The sequence below is a fragment of the Microtus ochrogaster genome, chromosome 6 (genome assembly GCF_000317375.1).
Source record: "Microtus ochrogaster isolate Prairie Vole_2 chromosome 6, MicOch1.0, whole genome shotgun sequence".
NCBI lineage: Eukaryota > Metazoa > Chordata > Mammalia > Rodentia > Cricetidae > Microtus > Microtus ochrogaster.
The window spans coordinates 37,014,821-37,037,879 of NC_022013.1; the positions used below are offsets into that span (position 1 = coordinate 37,014,821).

The 23,059-nt window shown below is 31.7% G+C and overlaps 1 protein-coding gene across 6 annotated transcripts in view; it reads left to right on the forward strand.

Annotated features, from left to right (window-relative positions):
• The window catches only part of Brinp3 (BMP/retinoic acid inducible neural specific 3), a 415,090-nt gene that overhangs the window by 211,306 nt on the left and 180,725 nt on the right, over positions 1 to 23,059 (forward strand). For all 6 annotated transcript variants that reach the window (XM_005348472.2, XM_005348473.2, XM_026779830.1 and 3 more), the window contains 2 exons: positions 7,065 to 7,255; positions 20,567 to 20,757. In XM_005348472.2, the coding sequence (XP_005348529.1) occupies positions 7,065 to 7,255; positions 20,567 to 20,757 (382 nt within the window). The remainder of the gene's footprint in view (positions 1 to 7,064; positions 7,256 to 20,566; positions 20,758 to 23,059) is intronic.

A 23,059-nucleotide genomic window follows, 5' to 3' on the forward strand; every position in this document is an offset into this window, starting at 1 on the left:
GAGACAGTGGGGCTGATCTATTGGGAGCTCACCAAGGCCAGCTGGACTATGACTGAAAAAGCATGGGATAAAACCGGACTCTCTGAACATGGCGAACAATCAGGGTTGCTGAGAAGCCAAGGACAATGGCACGGGGTTTTGATCCTACTTAATGTTCTGGCTTTGTGCGAGCCTAGCCAGCTTGGATGTTCACCTTCCTAGACATGAACGGATGGGGAAGGATCTTGGACTTTCCACATGGCAGGGAACCCTGACTGCTCTTTGGACTGGAGAGGGAGGGGAAGAAGAGTGGGGGAGGGGAGAAGGGTGGGAGGAGGGGGAGGGAAATGGGATGCTGGGAGGAGGCTGAATTTTTTTTCCTTTTCTCAATAAAAAGAAAGAAGAAAAAATATTAATAAACTGAAAAATAAAAGTACAAATTAGAATATCAGTTTAAATGTAAGATCCAGGAAACAGAAACACAAACAAGAAAATAAATAAAATGAAAGAGAAAAAACAAAAACCACAAGCAAAACAAATATTTGCTCCTCGTTCTTTGTATCTCCATCACCTCTTCATTTATATTAGTGGCATTCGGAGCTGCTGTATATCATGCTGAATATGGACATTAATGCAGACCTCAGTTTTGGTAGAACTCATACCTAGACATGGCCATCAAAATTTGAAATTTAAGAAGAGAAAAAAAAATTGCAAGTGTGTATGTGTGTGTGCATGTGTGTGTGTACTTTGCATGAAACCTCATAACACCTGATTTAAAATGAATAATTAGCATCAGTGTTGCCATGTATGTACTGAAGTACCAAACTGCATATACATTGCTACTCGTCTGATATAAAATATATGGTGCTAATATGACATTGATTGTGATTATTAAATGTGTTGCCATTTTCCTTAAAATTTGAATGACTTCCTGACAAATCATAGAAAATATTTCAAAATAATTACAAAACTAGATTGCTATCAGTCATTACATAGTCCCATAGATTTAGCAAATTAAAAAAAAAAAACAGAATGAGCACAATTAAATATAAACAAAGAGATTTTAAAAATGTTCTCTCCAGCTCCTAATTATTTTTGTGATTCAATAATATTACTAAACGCCTGCTGCTGCAATCAGTGCTTATTGTTTTTCTGTGATCAACAAATGTTTGCTGTAATCACTTTACTTGCCTTCACTAGTTTACTTTGAATTTAGCACGTTATTCAAAATGAAGTAGTTATTTTTTCCTACTACTGAGCCTGGTATAGGTAACATTTTATAAAAAATAATAAGAGAGATAGTGATTCTCTTCAAGCATAAAAATTTCATAGATTCTTTCTGTTTAATCCATAGCTGTGTTCAAAAGAACCTTCAAAACCTCAAGTTTGTACTTAATGTCCTCTGCTTGGGGTCAAGCTAATGACAGATAATCCATCTTCTCTGCCACCTAACCAGAGATTTAATTCCATTAAATATCTGGCTTCATAGAATTGTACAATATAGATAGAGAATATTTTTATTATCCACTTACATATTGATAGATATTTAAGTTATTTGCCTTTCCTAACTATCATGCCTAGTGAAGCAACTGATATGGTTGAGCAAGTATCTATGGAATGAGATGTTTAAGCACAAACCAAAGAGTAGCATAGAGGAATAGATTTGAGCTTTTTGAGGAACTACAACACTGAGTTTTTCAGTGACTACATCAGTTTGCAATCCCACTAACAGTGAGTGAAGTTTCCATTTTCCTCAAGCCCCCTTCACAATTTGTTTTAGTTTGTTTTGTTGATCTTTGACATTTCGGTTATTATATAATGAAACCTCCAGGTGTCTTGATTTGTGGTTTCCTCATTCCCAGAGAAAATGAATACTTTTAGAGATATATTTTAGGCAATTTTTTTTTTTTAATTTGAGAACTCTCTGTTCAGGTCCATGGTTCTTTTTTGAATGACACTTTTTATTTTTTATTTTAAATCTTTGTTCATAGTTTTGATTATTCAAGTAACTAGAGATATTTATATTTTTGCCAGTCAGATGGAAAATATTTGTAATTCCAGAAAATAGCGTAGTGAGCATGGTAAAAGCAAGCCAAATATATTTATAATAGTTACACATAATAAAACTGTGGGAAATATCAATCATTACAGACAATTGTTAAGATTAGTATGGTTTTACAGCTTCAGTTACAAGATTATTGTTACTAAGAGTTGTCAGATCACTTTACAATACTCATTAAATTTATTATTACATTAACACTTAAGTAATATATTTTATTTTAAAATTATATTTGTAAATTTAATGAATATTTATAAAATAAAATCATAAGCCAACACATGTAGTTACATGAAAGCTGATACAATTAATATCATTGAGTAATTAGGGAAAAAAACTTTATTCATAACAAATTAGCAGTTAAATATAAGCCTGGTTTTAGCAACTCAATTATTTTGTTTTGTCAAAATTCTAGACAGCTTTTCCTGTGATATTGTGTTCAATTTTTTCAGTATAATTAATGACTGATTATCTGCATTTGATAAATCACAAGGAAACGGAGCTGATATCAATCATAATGACCACATTTATTATTTGACACAGACTTTAAGTATAATTATGAAATGATAATGACAATATAAAAATTATTTGACTATAATTTCAATGCATTTAATGATGTAGTTCTTGTTCTCCCACCCTTGTGTAAGATGAGGAGGAACAAAGAACATAATTGATATTGTGGGTAAATAAATGTATGTGGAGGCAAGTTGTAGATTCCAAAAAAGCAGAATTTTTAGCAAACAACCATATGATAGAAATAAAGAGATTTCGTAGAACTTAAAAAAGACATTTCAAGTTGATGATCTATTTGAACTGGTGATGGTTCATTTTTATAATCTATAGAAATATTTGTGTTTATAAAGGGGCCAAATATGTTAAGTTCTAATCATTGTAACTACTTCACTTAAAGACTTCAAATAACTATACTGGAAATTTATTTATGGTCGGTATAGGCTCCAAGTAAGAATGAAGGACTAAATGAGGTATCAGAAAGTTCTTCTTTATTATAGTAATGCAACAATTGGACAGAATTCTCAGATGTTAGGTAAAATAGTCACACTATGGTAATCATACTTAATATCATATATTTTCACAAGTTTTCAATTGAACACTACCTTACTTTGATTTTAAGAAATTTTGTACAGTGTTGAGTCTCCAACAATCTGGATCATCTATTCATAAAATGGAAATTAAAAATTTTCTCCTATGATTCCATTACTTGTAAAAATATTAATTTCTAATTTGTTTCTTAAAGTTTTCCTAGTGTCAAAATCCATCTTCATGATGTTTAAAATATTTATAGAAAGTCAACAGTCTAAACAATAAATCTATAATCTTGATGACTTTACATGACTATGTCTCTTTTTAATTCATACATATTGTTTGTTTCTACAGTCTGCAAAGAAAGAAACTTTTGAGGACATGTAGAGGAGTAATCTTTTTTCATTAGGTATCAGAACAATAAGGCAGATCAATGTAACATGTTCACTGGTCATTGGTCAAGGAAAGCTGAAGCTGCTTTAGGGAAGAGCAGAAGATGCCAACTGATCCTGTGCCCAGGAAAGGGAAAATGTCTGTACATCCAAATATGATAGTACTTAGTCTCCAGAAAAAAAAATCTTGCCTAGACTGCTTTTTATCACCTCTTCCAAGGATTGTGAAAGAGTAAGAGAATCTTAATTAATGTTCTGGCAATTAAAAAAATAATTCCTTGTAAATTACTTGAATACTTAGTTGACCTTTGTTTAGTGGTATCTACAGTCTGTTTTTTTTTTTGGTAGGTGACATTGGAAAAATAATAATGATCAAAAGTAAATAAGTGTTTTGTCAAAAATAAATGGTGAAAAGTGAATTGAGACAGTAAGATTTTTAGATGTGGTAAACAGAAAATTAAAACCATTGAGGGCTGAAGCACACTCCATAGAAGTATCCACAGTGTTAAGCTCTTCATATCAGTATGGAAGGTATGAAAATCTAAGAGGAGTCATAACACACCAGATGAGTTAGGTGAGAAAAATATCATATCAAACAATAGTCATGAAATAAGATATAAGAATAACTATGTGTTTGTATTTTATACAGAAAGAGATATTTTACAGCATTTTAACTTCATCTCCCTCCTTCGGGTTATATCTCAGTACAATTTCCAAATCCCTAGGACTAGAGATTTACTTTGCTTCAGTTAAATATACTGTTTTAGATGATCAAAACACAAGCATCTTTCATGGTTATGAGCTAGCATGTGATATTTTCATGCATGGATACATCTAAATAACACATTTAAATTATGATAGACTTTTTAACCTTCTCAAATTTATGATCATCCCATAATGAAGAAAATATAAGAATTCTTTCTTAAGCATCTTGAATCATATTTTACGTTGTCATCAAGCAATGACATTGCATTAAGTGATTGTCACCTCTCTCAGTAGTACCTATTGCTTAGCCTTTCCTCTAACTTCCATCTGCTCCCCACTGGCATTGCTGGAATTCCTTTCTTCATTTATAAGCAACCCAAAGTTTAGATCCTCTCATGAATCAGACCACATGATTCTTTTTTTCCTGTGCCTGAGCTATGTTACCTGGTTTTATTATCTTCAGTTCCAGTTGTCTCAAATTACAGGATTTAATTTATTATTGCTGAATACAAGGCTACAAGTTTTTTAGCTGGTAAGCAACTGTTATTTAAATATATATTTCAACGAGTGAGTAAAATTATATATTTATATATGATTATTTAACAAGTAACTTCCCAGGACTATATTACTTAATCTTGTTGATATTATCAATAATATATTAAATATCTTATTTAAAATTATCTCATATTTAAATTTATATTTCAACACACTATTCTATGTGTTTGTAATAGGAAAACAATAAAACAAATTGTTGTAGAAAATGACATTATAGAACAAAATTACTGACAACAACTCAACCTTAGGTAAAAAACAAGATGTGTTTATGTCTCTCTCTGTGTGTGTGATTGTGTGTATGTGTGTGTGTGAAGTATTATACTCAGTTGTTAAAGGCTGTGTGTTTAATGATGGAAACTACATTTAATGGTTTTAAAAAGAATATACCAAACTATCTAGGGAGCAGTTTTCTTCCAATGTGGTTCCATAAAGAGCAGCGTTAACATTTCTGTTTATTATTCAGCAATAAAGGACAGAATTATGCCGTTTGTAGGAAAATGAATCACGCTATAGAAAATATAGGCAAAATTAAAATCTAAAGGAAAACAGAGGTATGAAAATAGAAGGGAGTGTTTGAAAAGAGAAAGGCAGGAGTCAAAAGAGGGTAAATGAGGATGAATATGATTAAACTATTCCCAAATAAATTGAGTAATGAAATTCTACAGTGCATATAATTAACACATAATACTCAATTTTTTTATTTTAAAACATATAATGTCATTTCCACCTAACATACCATGAAACACTAACTCTGGTGTAAAATTTCCAAGGGTCTCTAAAATCTGCTGACATTAAGAGCACTTGCTGAGGAGAATGTTTCAACCTTGAAAATGATGTAATAAGGAAGGTAGTTAGAGTTACTCAGGGAAGAAAGAGTAAGCTCAGTTTTACTCAATAAAGCATTTCCTCTAGATTCCTTAGTGAATTGGACATTATGATTAGTTTTCCAATATTAGATGCTTTTAAGCTCCCCAAACATGCGACATTTGCAAGATATATGCAGTTGGAAATGTTACGTTGTGACCTCTTAGTCCCAGAAATACCTAATTGTCCCCCATTAATCTGTGTAAAACCTTGCCCTACTTCTCTCCATCCAGCAACTCTTACTCCTTTGAGTATTTCCTTACATACTGCCTTTCCAGAGTTGCTCTCCCTGGCAATTAATTAAAAGATAGGACAGCCCCTTATTAGTGTTGGTTGTTAGTGAAGGTGGGCTGTGTAATACTCAGAACATATTATTAGAACATTGTTTAATGCAATCCTTCCCTTTGTTTATTTATTTTATAATCTCCACTTGAAAATGGGCATCATGGTAACATGGTTCTCCATCATAAATATATCCTTAATTATGTAAATTTGTCTGGCACACTGAAAGCATCTTTGCAAGAAATTCATGAAAAAACTTGCAAAACCATTCTTTAAAATAATCTGAATAATCTTATGTCAGGTTATCTAGCTCTCCAAAAATTTTCCTAAGTTTATTGTTAATGTAACTCAAGTAAAATACATTAGTTTATTTAATATACACAATCTAATGCCCTTACCTGGCTGTTCTGTCATTTGACAAATTCATCTATATAGTAATTCATCTTGAAAAAATTAATTTTGGTAAAAATTAAGATTTTGAATACATTGCATATGATAAATTTTATAAAGATGAAATTAAAATGATCAGAAATACAGTTGTTCATTTGAGGGCTTAAAGAAAAATATCTTTTCTGCATCTGAAACCTCCCCAAAATTTGAAAGTTCATATTTAAAAATGAATGGAATAAATGACTTTGGAATGGTGATGTCAATTTTGTTTTTTATTGAAGTACTCATCATAAATTACTTTTATTTTTTAAATTATTTGTTTTTGTTTGATTGCATTAGTGTTTTATAACTTTAAATCCATGTAGAATTTAAAGTTACAGGAAGCTGTTTGCTGTCATAAGGGTTCTGGGAACTTAACCTGTGTTCTCTGGAAGAGCAGTCAGTGCCCTTAACCATTTAACATTCTGTCCAACCCAGAATAGATTATGTTAATTTTTATTATTCTTGTTTCTTTTTTAGAAACTACATACAATTTCTTCAAAAGGACATAATGTTTGTGTATATGTATGTCCTTGAAAAATACCTCAGTAGAAGTTATTTAAGTATCTTATTGCCACTGTGAATTGGTTTCAATTCCAGTTAAGTGAATTATAGATGTGGTCTCTTCTCGCAGCGCCTGACACCTTACTACAAGTTACAGTCATTACAATGTAGAGACGTCAATTAAACTCCCAATTGAAGTTTTCAAATGGAAACACTCAGATTGTGCAGTTGTGAATAAAAATAAATTTGCTTTTCAGGGAATTTGGCCGTTGGAAGGTAAATAATCTTGCAGTTGAGAGAAGAAATTTTCTTGGCTCTCCTTTGCCTCTTGCCCCTGAATTCTTCCGCAACATAAGGCTTTTGGGACGGCGACCTACTCTTCAGCAAATCACAGAAAACCTTATCAAGAAATATGGGACTCATTTCTTGCTATCTGCTACTCTGGGAGGTAGGAGCTTTTGAAAATATCTGTGCTTCTGTTTGCCTGTGGATAAACCTGTATATTCACTCTAGGAAGACCCTCAATCCATATCATCACTGTAGACTCTTTTCATTACCGAAAATGTTGATGAACTGATCACCTAAACTCTTCTATAATATTCACACTCATGAGTATGATAAGAGTGTTACTTAGTGTCTTCCTAAAAGCTTCCTAGAGTGCCAATATACATGAAATGTATGCATGGTTGTAATAATATATTATAAAAAGTGATATGGCAAATCATGTTTAAAAATAAACAGCTTCAATTCAGGTGAGAGTCATCTCTTCTGGTAACAGAGAGAGGAAATAATTTCTAATAGTAAGTGGTAAATTTCTATGTTTTTAAAATTCTGCTCTTCCAATAGTCTGTATTTGACTCATGATTATGGGAAGGAGAAAAATATAACAGCTGATTGATAATGTTTATAAAAATGTTAGTGAGGTTAAGAAACCTATGATTATGTCCAGCTAAATATGGGTTTCATATTGTTATTAGTAATCAGAAACTTGAATAATCCTGAAAGATGTTCAATAGGTAATAATTAAGAAAGAAAATATTATGTCATAAAATATTTTCAGTCTTCCAATTCTCTACATGTAATTATACATGTGTCTACCATAAGCTCTGCAGATTCCAAAGAAAGTACAAACTAGTATTCAATATTACTTATTCTATATAAGACTGGTTATAACATTTGGACATGGTAGCTGAAAAGATATATAAAAATTAAAATTTATATGTCAGTAAAAAAAAACCATTCCAAATATCTAAAGCCATTTTGACATTCTGAAAAAATATAAGACATTGAAAAGTGTGTGATACAACATTCTGATCCAAAATAAGGTTAAAAATGACAGAAATTCATCATGAAGACATTTTCTCTTATAATTTATTGTGTGTGCTTAATTTATGTGAATGTCCTGTTTAAGCATTCCTTTAAGGCCATTGCATTGGAATTACTAACCCATCTTTCTGACCATGGAATAACTCTTGAATTTAAAGATCAAGGCATTTTCTATCCTAATGATGTTTAATTTAAATGTTATCTATAGATTCATTCAAGACTTTATATTTGATAGAGTTAATAATTGGGTTGAATTAAGTGAAATTATTCAGTAGGTTAAGCAAATACACTGTCTTCAATTAGAGAGTAAACAATGACTAATTCCAGGCAGTCTTAAAATTGCCATTGTTATTGGTCTTTGTCCATTTGCTTCATATTTTTAGCTGTATGTAAAACAGAATATAATATATACATATATATGGGTCAAGCAACATGAGGTACATAAAAATTAATTTAAACCAATTCTATCTGTCCATCTTCTTATCATTTTTTCTTGACCCTCCTAAAATGCTAACAATAATTAAAACATCAGCAACTGCAACTGAAGGCATATATATATATATATATATATATATATATATATATATATATACATGTATCTATATACATATGCACATTTTAAACAAAAATGTTAATGTTGTCATTATTATATGACACCTTGAATGTTAACCACAACGGGAGCATTTGGAAAAAATAAATTGACCTTAATATATTCTATGCCAATATTAAAGACATGAAAAAATATGTGAAAGATGTTTTTTTTCCAGGGTTCCCTAGGGCATTTCATGCTATTATCTTAGATATACTATCTGGATCCTCCATTTGAAGACTTTAATAAGATATTGTATGATAAATAAAAACTGTGTTTGAATTATCTTTCTTCAAATACAAACTGCTGTTAAAAAAAACCCTCCTTTAACATGCACCATTTTATCAGTGTGTTTTATTTTTATCACTTCCAGATTGTTCATCAATTTAGTAAAGCTACTTTCTGTTACTTTGAACAACAATATCCAAACCTCATCACTGTTTAAATTTCTAAAATAAGCCATTCAGTTTAAGGAATTATTAAAAGATTATACTGCTTGACTATATTAATTTTCAGCAAAGGAATATATTTCATGACTGTTTTTTGCTATTTTATTAGAATATACAGCAAATTCAAAAATAAGAATGCATCTTTTAATGTATATGAATATGTAAAAATAAGAAATGAGGACAAAAAGATGACCTTAAAATTAAAGGTATTTACTTATTTAGAAAGGCAGTAACTTCAAACTATTAGAAGAGATTTCCGGTTTTAAGCCTTCAAGTAAATCAAATAAAACTTGTTACCAAAATACTAATTATTTGTATAAAATTATTGTATCATATGTTATAATAATTGTAAGTGTACTTGATAATATTTTCAGAATTAATTTTTTATTCAACCAGTCAGAATAGTACTACAAAGGTGCAACTAAGTCTATGTTCTTAATATCTTTCAAGAAGTGAGAAAAACCAGTAACTGTTGGTTCTTCCTACAACCCCACTGTCAAAGGCACAAGACCTGTAATACAGTGACTCCTGCCTCCTTAGCATCAGAAGTCTTTATTTCATTGTATCACAATTTTTGAAAACAAAAGAAAGGATTTAAAGAAATAGTTTTTTTATTGACTCACGTGTGTGTGTGTGTGTGTGTGTGTGTGTGTGTGTGTGTGTTTGTGTAGGTTTGTAAGCCCAAATACTGTTCCCATTATCAGTGGCAATAAGATTATCCCATCTGTGCAGCTTGTAGTACAGTTTTGAGTTACCTGACACAGGAAATGGGAGCCAAAGTCAGGTCCTCAGTAAGAGCAAGTCCTATTAATCACTAAGCCATCTACTACTCCTCAGTAAAATCATGTTTCTAACAGATATATTACTAATTGAATCAGTTTTTTTTTTGGAACAGTTTAGTTACTCTCCGTTACTTCAAAACGTTTAGCAGATATTGCTCTGGATGATGCACAATACGATTTCTGATACAAGTCAGTATTTTGAATGTACAGATCCATTCAATGCCATAATTAAATATTTACCAAATAACACTGTAAGTGTTAAGTCTGTTTTTTCAAGACAGGCTTTCTCTGTAGCATTCCTGGAATTCACTCCTTAGACCATGCTGGCCTCTAGCTCATAGAATTCAACCTGCCTCTGAATCTTGAGTACTGGGATTAAGGGTGTGCACCACCACTGCCCAGCCAACTCTACATTTTTTTTTCAGTTGGAAGTATTCATGATTTTCTTCTAAAAGAAATTCTTGTAAAGACATATTTTTGTTTACCATATTGCAAAGTATTTAATTTTACTTAAAATAAAGCAGTATTTTCTTCAAAGATGAATTGAACTATGTATAATATTCAGTATCCATAATATTATTAACAGAACAAGCACTTATAATATATTAATACTTTCACTAAAAATGAGTACAGATGCCATTTTAATATTTCACTTTGCTTGACTATTTAAAAATATTTCTTTTAACTTAAAGAAGGATTAGAAATATTAAGATAAAGTTTTGGTAGAATAGCTGTTAGTGTTTCTTTTCTATTTTTGCATCCCCATGAGCATAAAACTTAAATACTCTCATTTAAGTTTAGTAATAGTCAATTTTTACTTTAGTCCCTGTGAGGTGTACTTTGTACAAAGTAACTACAACTGTATTTCTTTGTTATATGTTACTCTTTCCCACTCAGTTAACACCTGTCACCATATTTCCATCTGGATCTCTTCTAAGAAAGTGTGAACTTTTTTTAATTTAGTTAAAATTAACATAATTGGGGAACAAGTAATTGAATATAAATTCATATCTTAAAGAAATATGAATAATTACTTCTATGGGGATATTAGTTTTGTTACGAGGAAAAGATAGCAAGGATAGTCCAGACATATTTCTGAAGTTTAGACCATCAGTATTGCTGGTTTAGAATGCAGCAAAGGAAAAAGAGGACAGAATCATTTTGGTTAAGTCACGATATTCACTCATACTTCCTCATTCTATCAATCTTTCCCATGTCTCTGATATGCAAAATGAAAGGTCTGAAGCTAAGAAGTAAGTTTTCAGTTTGACTGTTTGCAAGACAATTATCTACTAAAATTATTAAAAGATAATAAATGATAATAATAGGATAAATTGAAAGAAAAATTTCCATGTTATCTGTTTTTAAAAACAGTGTTCTGGTAATGGAGGACTAGATAAAAGTTAAGTGGTATAATGCCTTTCAATCAAGTACAATTTTACTCAGCATCCTTTATGTAGTATATTGGTAAAGCAGATCAATCATATACACATTGTTTGCTTAATATATACCTGCTATGTATGACAAAGCTTAAAAACTAAGTGCTTCTTGCAACAGCTTCACTGGGTGATTAACAAAGATACTCATTTCTTTTAGAATTAGTCCTTTTGTGTATAATGATCTCATGAATTTTGAGGGAATCAACAGCATTTGCATCATCTTGGAGCTTGTTAGAAATGCAGAATTGCATATTTAGTCCCAGATCTATTTAACATTTATAGGTGACTTTAATACACATTAAGTTTGAAAAGCACTTCTTGTAGTGCCTAACTAAATTTGAAGTGCACTCAAATGAACCAGAAATCTGGCTTCTGAGAATAAATGTATACAGAAAGCATAGGAGCAATTCTGAGCTAAACACTAAAGAAACATACAAACATCTTCATTTTGTGTTGATTTTAACTGTCTTCAAAATTAGAAGCACCTTAATTTTCTTTCAATCAGTGGAGATACAATGCAAACTAACCTTGAGCTATGTTGAATTACTTTTTCATTTAATTGCAATATAGGGAGCATTATGAATTATGAGCAATTTTAGTGATAACAGTTTCATCTTTTCTTGCGTATAACTGTTAATGGTTGTAAGGTCAGTTGATCTCCTTTAGAGTATTTTAGGAAATACTTTGAATTTTTTTATGATCTAAAAGGGTAACTATTTCTCTTCTGTAATATGGTGCAAATGTTAATTGGTGTTAATCTAACACGTCTCTATTTTATCTATTGTATTGATGTATAAAAATAATTCTACTTATTTTAAGAAAACATTTTCAAGGCTGCTTTTTCTTATTACTCTTTGTTTCTGAAGCACTCCTGTCCCTCTCTTTCATTAGACAAGTAGGAAACAACTACCAGGTTGTGCACCTTCACTATATCGAAGAAGATAATTATTGAGAGCAAAGAGCAAAGGAAAACTGAACAAGTTCAAAAGGAAAGAACATTCACACAGAAAGTAAAATTTCATACAAGAAATTATATGGCTTCCTATTACAAATATGCAAAGATATGTCTTGAGTTACATGCCTATACAAATGTAAAATTTTAAACATATTTAAGCCAAATTGAGTCATTTCTTCCTGTGGGGAGCTTTTGTTTATAAAGTGTTCTATATGCGAAATTTGCATCAAAACAAAGATACATCCAAATAAAGCTTTAAGTGTAAATATGTTGAAAGGGGTTAGATTTATCTGCCATTTGTGGTTATTATTTAATTTTTTTATTCATCCAAGATATTATATGATAGTGCAGCAACCAACTGAACTCTATTAATTACAAAATGAATAAAACATAGTCATTCAGAAGATTTAAAATCATTGTACATGCATCAAAAATGAAAGAAAATGAGTATGAATTTGAGGGAAAACAAGAGAATATCATGAGAAGTATTGAAAGAGAAGAAGAGGAAGAGAAATGTAGTATACCTTGTACTGTTGTGGAATATTACTTCAAGTAAGTAAAGTTGTGGTACATTGTTTTAGCCTGAAATTGTTTAATTATGTAAAGGTGTGTTGCTAGTTCACATTTTCTGCCTAAGGTACCTAATTGCCCTAATAAAAAGCTCAACAGCCAATAGCTAGACAGTAGAAAGATTGGAGGGGCTGGCAGCCAGGGAAAGTAAATAAGAGGAGAGAAAAGAGGAGAAGGTTGTAAAGAACAGAGAATGAAGGAATGAGAGAGAAAGAAAAAAGAGACATCTGGGTTTTTAGCCCAAAATGAAGCCTGCTAAAACGTACATTTCCAATTCACTATGATGCTGCTGTAAAGAAAAACCATGATCACAGAAACTATTATAATAGAAATCATTTAAATGGTGGCTTGGTTACATTTTCAAAGGTTTAGTCCATTATGATCATGGCTGGTAACATGGTGGCATGCAGGCAGACAGTAGCTGTGAGCTATAGCCTGACCCATAGGTAGAGAGAAGAAGAGAGACTCTTGGTTTGGCACGAATACATAAAATTTCAAAGTATACTCCAAGTGGCACTTGATTTCTCCAATAAGTTCAAACCTCCTAATCCCTTTAATTCTAACAGTGCCACTCGCTTAACAAAGCATTCATTCAAATATATGAGCCTATGGAGGCCATTGTTATGCAAACTACCACATATTTATGAATTTATAAAATAATCTATGTATAATAAAAATATGAAGGCTTCAAAAAGCAGTGAATTAAAATTTGATAGTTTAAAATAGTATCTGCTGATGGCTATGAAAACCCCATGGTTCTCTTGACTTTTCTTCTCATTATTGGAGGTTTAAGAAGGCTCATTTTGGATTGTCCTATCTTTAGACAGAATAAGGGATAAAAGAGGTATAATTTTTCTAAGCTTGTAAACATGAAGCATGTACTGCATGATGACACACACCTTGTTCACTTTTTATTTGTTTATCATTTGATCATGGCTCTACCTTTCAATACCATAAGAAACAGATCACCTTCTCACACTGCTTATAGATCTCAGCAAAGGGTCAGTTATTCACATATGCTTATTTGTCACCATAAAAACAATAAATTATTGCACAGTTGAATATGATGTGTTAAATTATTATTACTGATTCAACCATGGGATTCATGCAATGTTAGGTTTTTTTTTTAAATGAGACTATAATAACAAATTTTTTCCTTTATCAGCTCCTACAAAGCCGTATCATATACCCCTCCCTAAGTATACTTCCTTCAAATCATAACTTCACTTTCACTTAGTTATTTCATGTGTGGACGCATATGCATATAAATATCTTTTCCTAAACATAACTTGTTCAGGCCGTACACTATCATCTGTAAGTATGTTTTGAGAATTGACCATTTAGTACTGAACAATGAATTACTGTGCTCCTATTTTGGGTATATGAATATTTTGTCTACATGCATGTTACCTAGTGCCCATGGAAGTCAAAAGAGTGTTAGATTTATGAGGATAGAATTAAGAAGATTGTAAGTTGCCATGTGGGTTCTGGGAACTGAACACAAGTCTTTGCAAGAGCAGTAAGTGCTCTTAACCATTTAGCCCTCTCTCCAGACCCTTTATCTAATTTTCATTCTGTTAATTCCAGTTCTAAATTTTTAAAGAATACTACTTCTACTGCTAATAATGTGATACACATATGAAAATGACATAAACCAAATGAAAAGTAAATAGAATCAAAGTTCTTTAATTTCTATTTCTTTTGTAAGTAACAGATCCCATTTGCATATAAATATAGGAAAATTAAAGCATAACTTAAAAAGCCATGCTTCATAAGTGCATAAAGTTTTCAGTTAATTGCTGTAAAATCAAAATTGTGATTTTGTTTTGTTTTATTTTTCTGTGTTTTACATCTCCGTGAAAGAACCTTGCAATCTGTGCTTTAATTGTGCATACACTACCACAGGGTTTCAGGTGAAGGAGACAGCTGCATGGTTTCCACATGGACCAATTAGATCTTTTCAGGTCTGCATTCACTATTCATGTTCTAGCAGATTTGGGATGCTGACCACTTCCAAAACCACAGTCTCTGTTTGCAGTGTGTGACTGAACTTTATAGTTCATGCCTTGCTTATAGATAGCAGCAGGTTTGAACATATCTTTCTAAAACATTTGTATCATTGAATACTTGTGGAAAAATTTAAAATTGAGAATGTAGGCTTTCTCAAGTCTCTGTATAAGTATCTCAAATGATTTTTTTACCATAAAATTGGAAAAATATGGTAGTGGTTCATATTCTTACAATTAAAAATTGATGTCATACAAAGAAAAAGTGTTTATTCTCTATAAAGATTGATGGTTCTTGAAAATACAAATAACTAAATGATCTTTAATATAAGCTGGTTAATATAAAATGCTTGGCATATTAAAAACAATAAATTAGCATAAATTTTATAAAAGTATAACAGCTTACATAAAGATATAAGCTTTTCTCATATCTGACTTGAGGGGGATTGTTTACATACATGAATTAATATCCTATTATAAAGAAAAGATGAATAATTTTCAAGTGGGTCATCTTTATCAGACTATTAAAAACCCACAGCTATGTATAAATATTTTGATAACAAAAATACCCTAGGTGATAATAGTGATTGACTCTAGATTCAAGTAGTAAAAAAAAATCAGTAATTTGAGGTTAATATGAAAATCATGCTCTACAATAAAATTCGAGAAAAAAGAATGAATTAATATTTATTATATTCATTTTTGCTCTGCCAAGGGCTGTAGAAAAATTGCATTGTTTAATGTTCCCAGAGTTTTGAGAGAGGATATTACCTCTCATTTGGAACTGAGGGCACTAATAGTCTATACAACTTTCATAAAATATCAAGATCAGCAAGGAGAGAACAGTGAATGATTAGAATGTATCCATCATATGAGACAGCAAATTCACATGCCCCTCTCATTCTATCATTTTGTCTTTATTATGTCTCATTTAAATTGTCCAAATTTGAATAAATACTATAATTACTAAACATATAAGTGCACGAATAGTTGCAAAATAAACATAAAGCAAAGAATACCAGCTAACAAACCACAATCCCAGAGAACTTAGACAACAATGAGAGACATACATAGGTCTAACCTACGTGGGAAGTAGAAAAAGACAGTATCTCCCGAGTAAATTGGAAGCATGGGACCTTGGTGGAGGGTTGAAGTGGGGAGGGGAGAGGCAGGGATGGGAGCAGAGAAAAATGTAGAGCTCAATAAAAATCAGTAAAAAAAAAATTATACATTTTTTATTGTATGAAGTATCAATTTTTTTCAGGCTAGAAGAGAATACAAATAACTCATTATATACACTAAAGTAATAAAAATACAGGAACTAATTCTTCCTTAGATGGAAAATGCATATTCTTCTTGCTTGTTCATTTCTGGTCCACATTTCCTTATGCTCATGTCTGCTTAAATGTCCAGTATTCTCTATGTCATCACCCACACTAGCTTATTTTGAGCCACTTTATCTAAAACAACAATTACTACATCTTGCTATGTATTACCTTCAATTTTGTATGGGACAACATATTGGGCAAATAGTCTTACATCAGTGTATTTTTATAAATTTAAAAAAGGTTATGCTGCTTCAATAGTCTGGGGTAATAGATAATTGGAATTTTATGAGAAATTAGTTAATAATATAGATTTTCTTATCACTAAAAAGTGATGACAAAAATATTTCTTAGAAATATGCAATCAGAGAACTTATTTTCAGTATTTGGGTACAAACTAGAGTACTGAGCTAAAAAATTATTAAACAGTCAGGGTTCCCTGCCCTGTGGAAAGTCCGAAGTCCTCCCCCCTCCATCCTGGTCTAGGAAGGTGAACATCAAAACTGACTGCTCTTCAGACTCGAGAGGGAGGGGGAGAGGAGGGGGGGGAGGTTAGGAGGGGGGGAAGTTGGGGGGGGAGAGTGGGAGGAGTGGGAGGCTGGGAGGAGGCGGAAAATTTTTTTTTTCTTTCTTAATAAAAAAAAAATTAAGAATAGAATAAAAAAAATAAAATAAAAAAATTATTAAACAAAAATGGAAAAAGCAGGCTTTATTAATATAAGAGTCTTGCTAAATATGCTTTGGCTTAAGAGAATTTTTGTTTTGTTTTTCTCAACATTACGTGGATTCAGCTGGTTATATTTAGGAATATGTATGAATACACAGGATCATATATGCACTCAAGGATGGTGAAAAACAGGCAATAAACTTGAAGATCAGGGAGGGTTATAGGGGCAGAAAGGGAGGAAAACAAAGGGATAAGTGCTGTAATTAAAGTGTCAGTTTTTAAAATTTATTAAACTTCTTTTTTACAAAACGTCAATCCAAGTTCCTACTTCCTCTTAGCCTCCCATTGTCTCCACACACCCTCTCACCCCACCCCCATCTAATTTTCAAAGAGGGTAAGGTACATTGCCTTGTGGAAGGTCCAAGTCTATCTAGTATATCTAGGCTGAACATGGTATACATCAAAAGAGAATAGGATCCCCAAAAGCAAGTACATACAGTACGGATAAATCGTTGTGGCATTGCCAGTGGCTTCTCAGTCTGCCCCAGCCATGCAAATGTCAAACCCATTCAGAGGAACTAGTTTGGTCCTATGCTTATTCCTTCCAAGTCTGGCTCCATTTTTAGGTTTGCATTTTGTGCATTGTACAGGCCCTTTTCAATGTTCAAGTTTTGAACATTGTGAATAATCTGAAGCATTGTGAATGAAGGATAATTTTCCCAGTATAGTGTACGCCCTAAAGATTCTAGACTGGTCTCCCTATGATGCATATACCAAGACCATCAAAGTTCTAAGACTTCAAGTATCTGAACAACAGAAAGGTTTCCCTGGAATATGGACCACCATTGGTATCAAAATTCACTTATTCTCAGCTCATATGTTTGCTTCTGCTCATCTGGCAAGGGTGGAACTGTCTTTCCCTGTGTAGTGCCTTTCCTAAGACAGTCTCCTGCTTCTTTAACATTTGTTTTAGCAATGCCAAGCCCTGCTGGTTTACACTACAGCTTTCTCTGTCTTGTCTCACTTGGTGCTGTGTCAGGGTGAAGTCTGACTTTCCTCATATATGTCCCCTGATCAAAACCACTCTAGACAGCTTTTAAGAATAGATTCTTTCTAGATTTTGCCTCCTGTCCTTCATGTCTTGTAAAATGGCAAAATATGATTATTCTTTCACATACAAATGCCAGAGTTTATATCACCAAAATTTGCAACTTGATGTGAAGCTTAAAGGAGCTTGGGCTTCTCTTGATAATAAGAATGTCATTCTTTCATTCAGTTAACCATTTAGAAGCAGTACTGTGTGCCTTTATTTAGCTACTATATAATTCAATGGCTGAGGCTATGCCAAGTTCTCTTCTCTGTGTTTCATATCTTTTTGTTGGGGTGGAATATTTTTTTTACTTTTATTTAATCTTTATTTATTGCTGAAAATATCAACCCAATTTTCTTTATTTTTGTATTTTTTGTCATTGTATTTGTGTGTGTGCGTGCGTGTGTGTGTGTGTGTGTGTGTGTATGTGTGTGTGTGTGTGTGTGTTTGTATTGAGACAAACTTTCATGTAGCATGAAAATGACACAGATTCACTATCTGGCCCTGACAAAGATCTTGGCTCCTGACTCCACCCTTGCCTTTATTCCCTAAGTAGCAGTTTAACAGGAAAATGCTATCACATCCAAAACTTATGTGGGCCTAATTTTAATTTGAAAACATTACAACTTTTCTCTAGTAAGTTATTTGTCTTTCTTGTTGAAAGCTAGAACTTTTTCTTCTCAAAGAGCTGTTATCTAATTATTCATTTGCAAAGAAATAAACATTGAAATTCTTTTATACTATTAAAATTATAACATTTGGTCACAAGTAAGAGGTTTATCAATTTTACTGCTAAATCATGTTTATTAAAACTGTACCTTTGATCATTGATTAAGATTAATAAATATCTGCCATGATATATGTTTTCGAGTATTTGTATCAATTTTATGTGAAATTATGTATTTTTTCCCTTTTAGTCTCTGTAAACATTTCAAAGTTTCTTTTCTTTATATCTTCAAAGTTTTGGCAGAATCACCTTATGCAATCATTTGTGTCAACTCAGTGAGTTTTATGTCTAAAGGATACTATTAGCAAGAAACCAAAACCTTTTATTTAAATAATGTCATAAAATAATTACTTTCCTGGTTTCCAATTTTGATTTATTTTAGATTTTCTATGTCAATTGTTCATGCACTTTTCTCTTCTCTTGGAAAAAATATATGTTGAGTGTTGTTATGCATTTTCTATCTGTTTGCTCAAGTAAGCGGCTTTGACACTTACATATACTTTTTACATCTTAAAACCCATTGAAAACTATTCTTTTTAAGTATATTTTTATTTCTTACAGTCGTCTTTCTTCATCGCCCACTTTGTGTTGGATTCATATAGATTGCACACTTCAGTGAATAAAGTCACATATATTTATCAGTATAAACATTTCTCTGTAAACTGTTATAGTTCTATCCTTTAAACTGTGGCTTCAGAAAATGTTTCTATAAAACTGATGATATGGCCTACATCATTTATCATAGAAAAAATATTAAATATTATATATCCTCCCTTAGGTTTTGAGGGAGGAAAGGAAATGGAGGAAATTTTATAATTATATTAAAATCTCTAAAATTATTTTAAATCACTTAGTGTTTTGTATATATAATTTTTTATTAAGAGCTTATTAAAATGTGGATTGACTGTCTTGGAGAGGTCTATGGTCTAATATCATTAGATGATCACAAGAGCTATGCTGTAATACAATATACGTCATCTTTCAGCTAGATATATGCTGCTCTTGCGGATGATACTATTTTACCTACCCAAATCATCCTTTCAGTTTTTAAGTGGCCACACTTCTGCCATAACACATGGGTTACTGAGAAAGAACATGAAGTTAATTTGGTAATTATTTGTTGAATAAATGCACAGTGCTGTTAAAGTCTGAGAAGAAAAAATTCTTCATATTCAACTTAGATAGTATGGCTATTTTGTATTACTATCTGTTTTTTGGACACCGACGCTTCCCTTTTACTCACTGTAAGTCTTATGGCACTGTTCATCATCATTATCAGTTTCTACAACTTCTATCGAGTTTAGTGATTTACATGGTGATTATTAATGCAGCACACTTTAATACAGAATAGGAGGGGAACTTGGGAATTTGTTGCTAATGTATTTATGCATGCTTACGATAGGGGTTCTGTGCATTTCAGACGCACAACAGAAGACTACTTAGCTTTTCTTTTTTTCATCTTGTTAAGCTGTTCCTCTGGTAAAATTTAGGTTTTAATACGGTGTTGCGTCACTTCAATTAATGTTTTCTCAGACTTTGCTTTGTGGTATACAAGTATAGACTAAGTCAAACTACATGACAAAATGAGTTAGTTTAACAAAAATATCCTTTAACATGTTGATATTTAAAGTTTGCTGAGGATATTTTGAAAGCCTCAAATATCTGTGGTACTTATAGGTACTTGGGAAAGAAAAATAAAACTTTTAATGTTCATTAAATTTTGTGGTTCTCGCTGTCTTTTCCTTCAGTGCAGTTTATAGTCACTCATCCTAGGAGAAAAGTATCACACTTACTTAGACTTAGAAATACAATTGTTTTTATCTCATTAATGCAGGAGAGGAGTCACTCACAATTTTTGTGGACAAGCGGAAGCTGAGTAAAAGATCTGAAGGAAGTGACACAATCACTAATAGTTCGTCTGTCACTCTGGAGACACTCCATCAGTTAGCTGCTTCCTATTTTATTGACAGGGACAGCACTCTTCGCAGACTTCACCATATCCAGATTGCATCCACTGCCATCAAGGTAAACATGAACTAACAGCATCATTGTCCTCTCCCTTTCCTTATTTTATTCCTATGATGTCTTTCTGGCTATTTCCTGGGCCAGGTGTGTAAATGATTATGTTTGAAAATGTGTTTTCGTATTTCAATTGCTTTTAATTATAAGGTATAATTAATTGCATGCAGGTGGATGCAGTATTTTCAATGTATATGTCAAATTTGCTTTTAATATGAGCACATATAATTAAAAATTACTCAAGTTTTGAGTTACCTTCTTGTTAGGAGTGACTTCTTGGAATGGTATATGGAAGATAAACCTTAAAATCATATAGATCATAGTTACAATTGTTCCTCATACTATGCTTTTAAAATATATCAAGATGTTCTGTTTGGATGAAAGTGAAGTATAGCAAAAAAATAACATGAAAAATTTAAAAAGAAAGGGTTAGAATGTACAAGTATTTGGAGTAATATATGCCATAATGTGGAATTGGTAGAAAAATACTATCGGGTTACTAAAGTCTTTTGATTTTGTACTTAGTAAGTTTGACTATCAAAATTAATCAAATGAAATTTGATGCAGTTAACCAATCAAAAGATAGAAGAAATAAAAACAGAAACAAAGAATGGGGTTGTGAGATTATACCATTTTAGTGGCATTCCTATAGAATATTAAGCTATTCATATTGTGTTTTGCCAATGGCAAGAACATTAATAACTGAGCAGAGAATGGATACAGTAAGTTTTTAAATGAATATAACAAGAAAATAAATGCAAAGAACGTTTTTGTGTTTTGTATTTATTTCATACTTAATACAAGAAGCAAACAGAAAGTATAAAAATCATTATTTTATGAAATGAAAATAAATGTGTGCATGTCTTTGTGCCTTTAAGTTGAAAGATGATCACTTTGATAGTTCAAGAAATGCAAGCATGCACACTGGCACACATACACTCTCACACACATATTATCTTGGAAAATATTGAAATATCTTTAGAGGAAGGATTATCAAACAATATGGAATGTTCTGATGTACATTTGTTTAGTGTCTATAGTAAAAGAATTTGGGAAATTTTTCTGTAGATGTAAATTATAAAATACAATTTTATATAATTCATACTTCATGAAATATAATTCATAATTTAGAAGTCAGCCTCTAAATGTGAAACTTTTATTGAGGACCAGAACATATAAGCTATATTTATACTGCATAGATAAATATGCATTTAGTACAATTTCAGATATCTTTGATAATGTAGAAAGGCTCTAATATTGGATATTATTAGATATTTACTGGATACTACTGATAAGAAATAGACTTTCCCAGAAATAAATTTTAATTATGAAAATAATATGTTAAGCTATAATTTACAATGCAGAAAGCATAAATATATGTTTATTACATAGTTATTCTCTTTTTCATTAAAACTAGCAATACACAGCTGAGTTTTTAGTGCCTATAAGTAAAAAATATTCACTTATAATTCATAACTAAAAAATATTTTTTCTAATACATTAAATTTTTTTCTTACAAAGACATTTGTCACTGAATGCATATGCTTTAATGTAGCCTATAGCAGCATATTAAAACTGATTTAGACTTTACCTACACAACAAGTGTTATTGGAAAGACAGGATTCCACAGTGTTCACAGTCTAGCTGTGTAGTAGAAAGGAGACCCGGAGAGAAGAGACTCTGATGAGGAATGAGGAATGCAGGGTCTTCTCTGAAAGAGAAGAAGAAGTAACTTTGACTTTGGAAGCTGACATCCTCACCTTGATTGAGTGGGCATCTGACATTTCCCTTCTTCCATTAACAATAAAAGCCCCTGAATTCCTAAGCATCTGCCCAGAAACTGAAGACTGACAGATGTCAAACCTTAGATAATGGAGAAGAAACAAAGTACGATAGGATGATGAAAGATGATGTTATGAATTACAACATTTATATTTTACTATTAAACTATAAAAAACTAAAAAATGATTTTGAGCCAGATCACAAGAGCATGCCTGTGAGCTCATCCACATAAATTTATTAAGCATGCAAGAGTGAGAACAATAGGTTTTGAAAAGAACACAGTTGAGCTTTCTGGGATTAATGTTGTCTTCGGTGCTGTTAATTTTTAGAAGACATTGTAATTTTAAGTGACTGGTAATATCTGAAGCAGGGTGGGTTGCTTCTGGGATTCTCTGAAGGGTTTATGCCACTGTGCTGTGTTGCAGCTGCAATAAAGCTCAGGGGTGGGTATTAACATGAGTCTCAGGAGAACAGACTTTTATATATATATATATATATATATATATATATATATATATATATATAT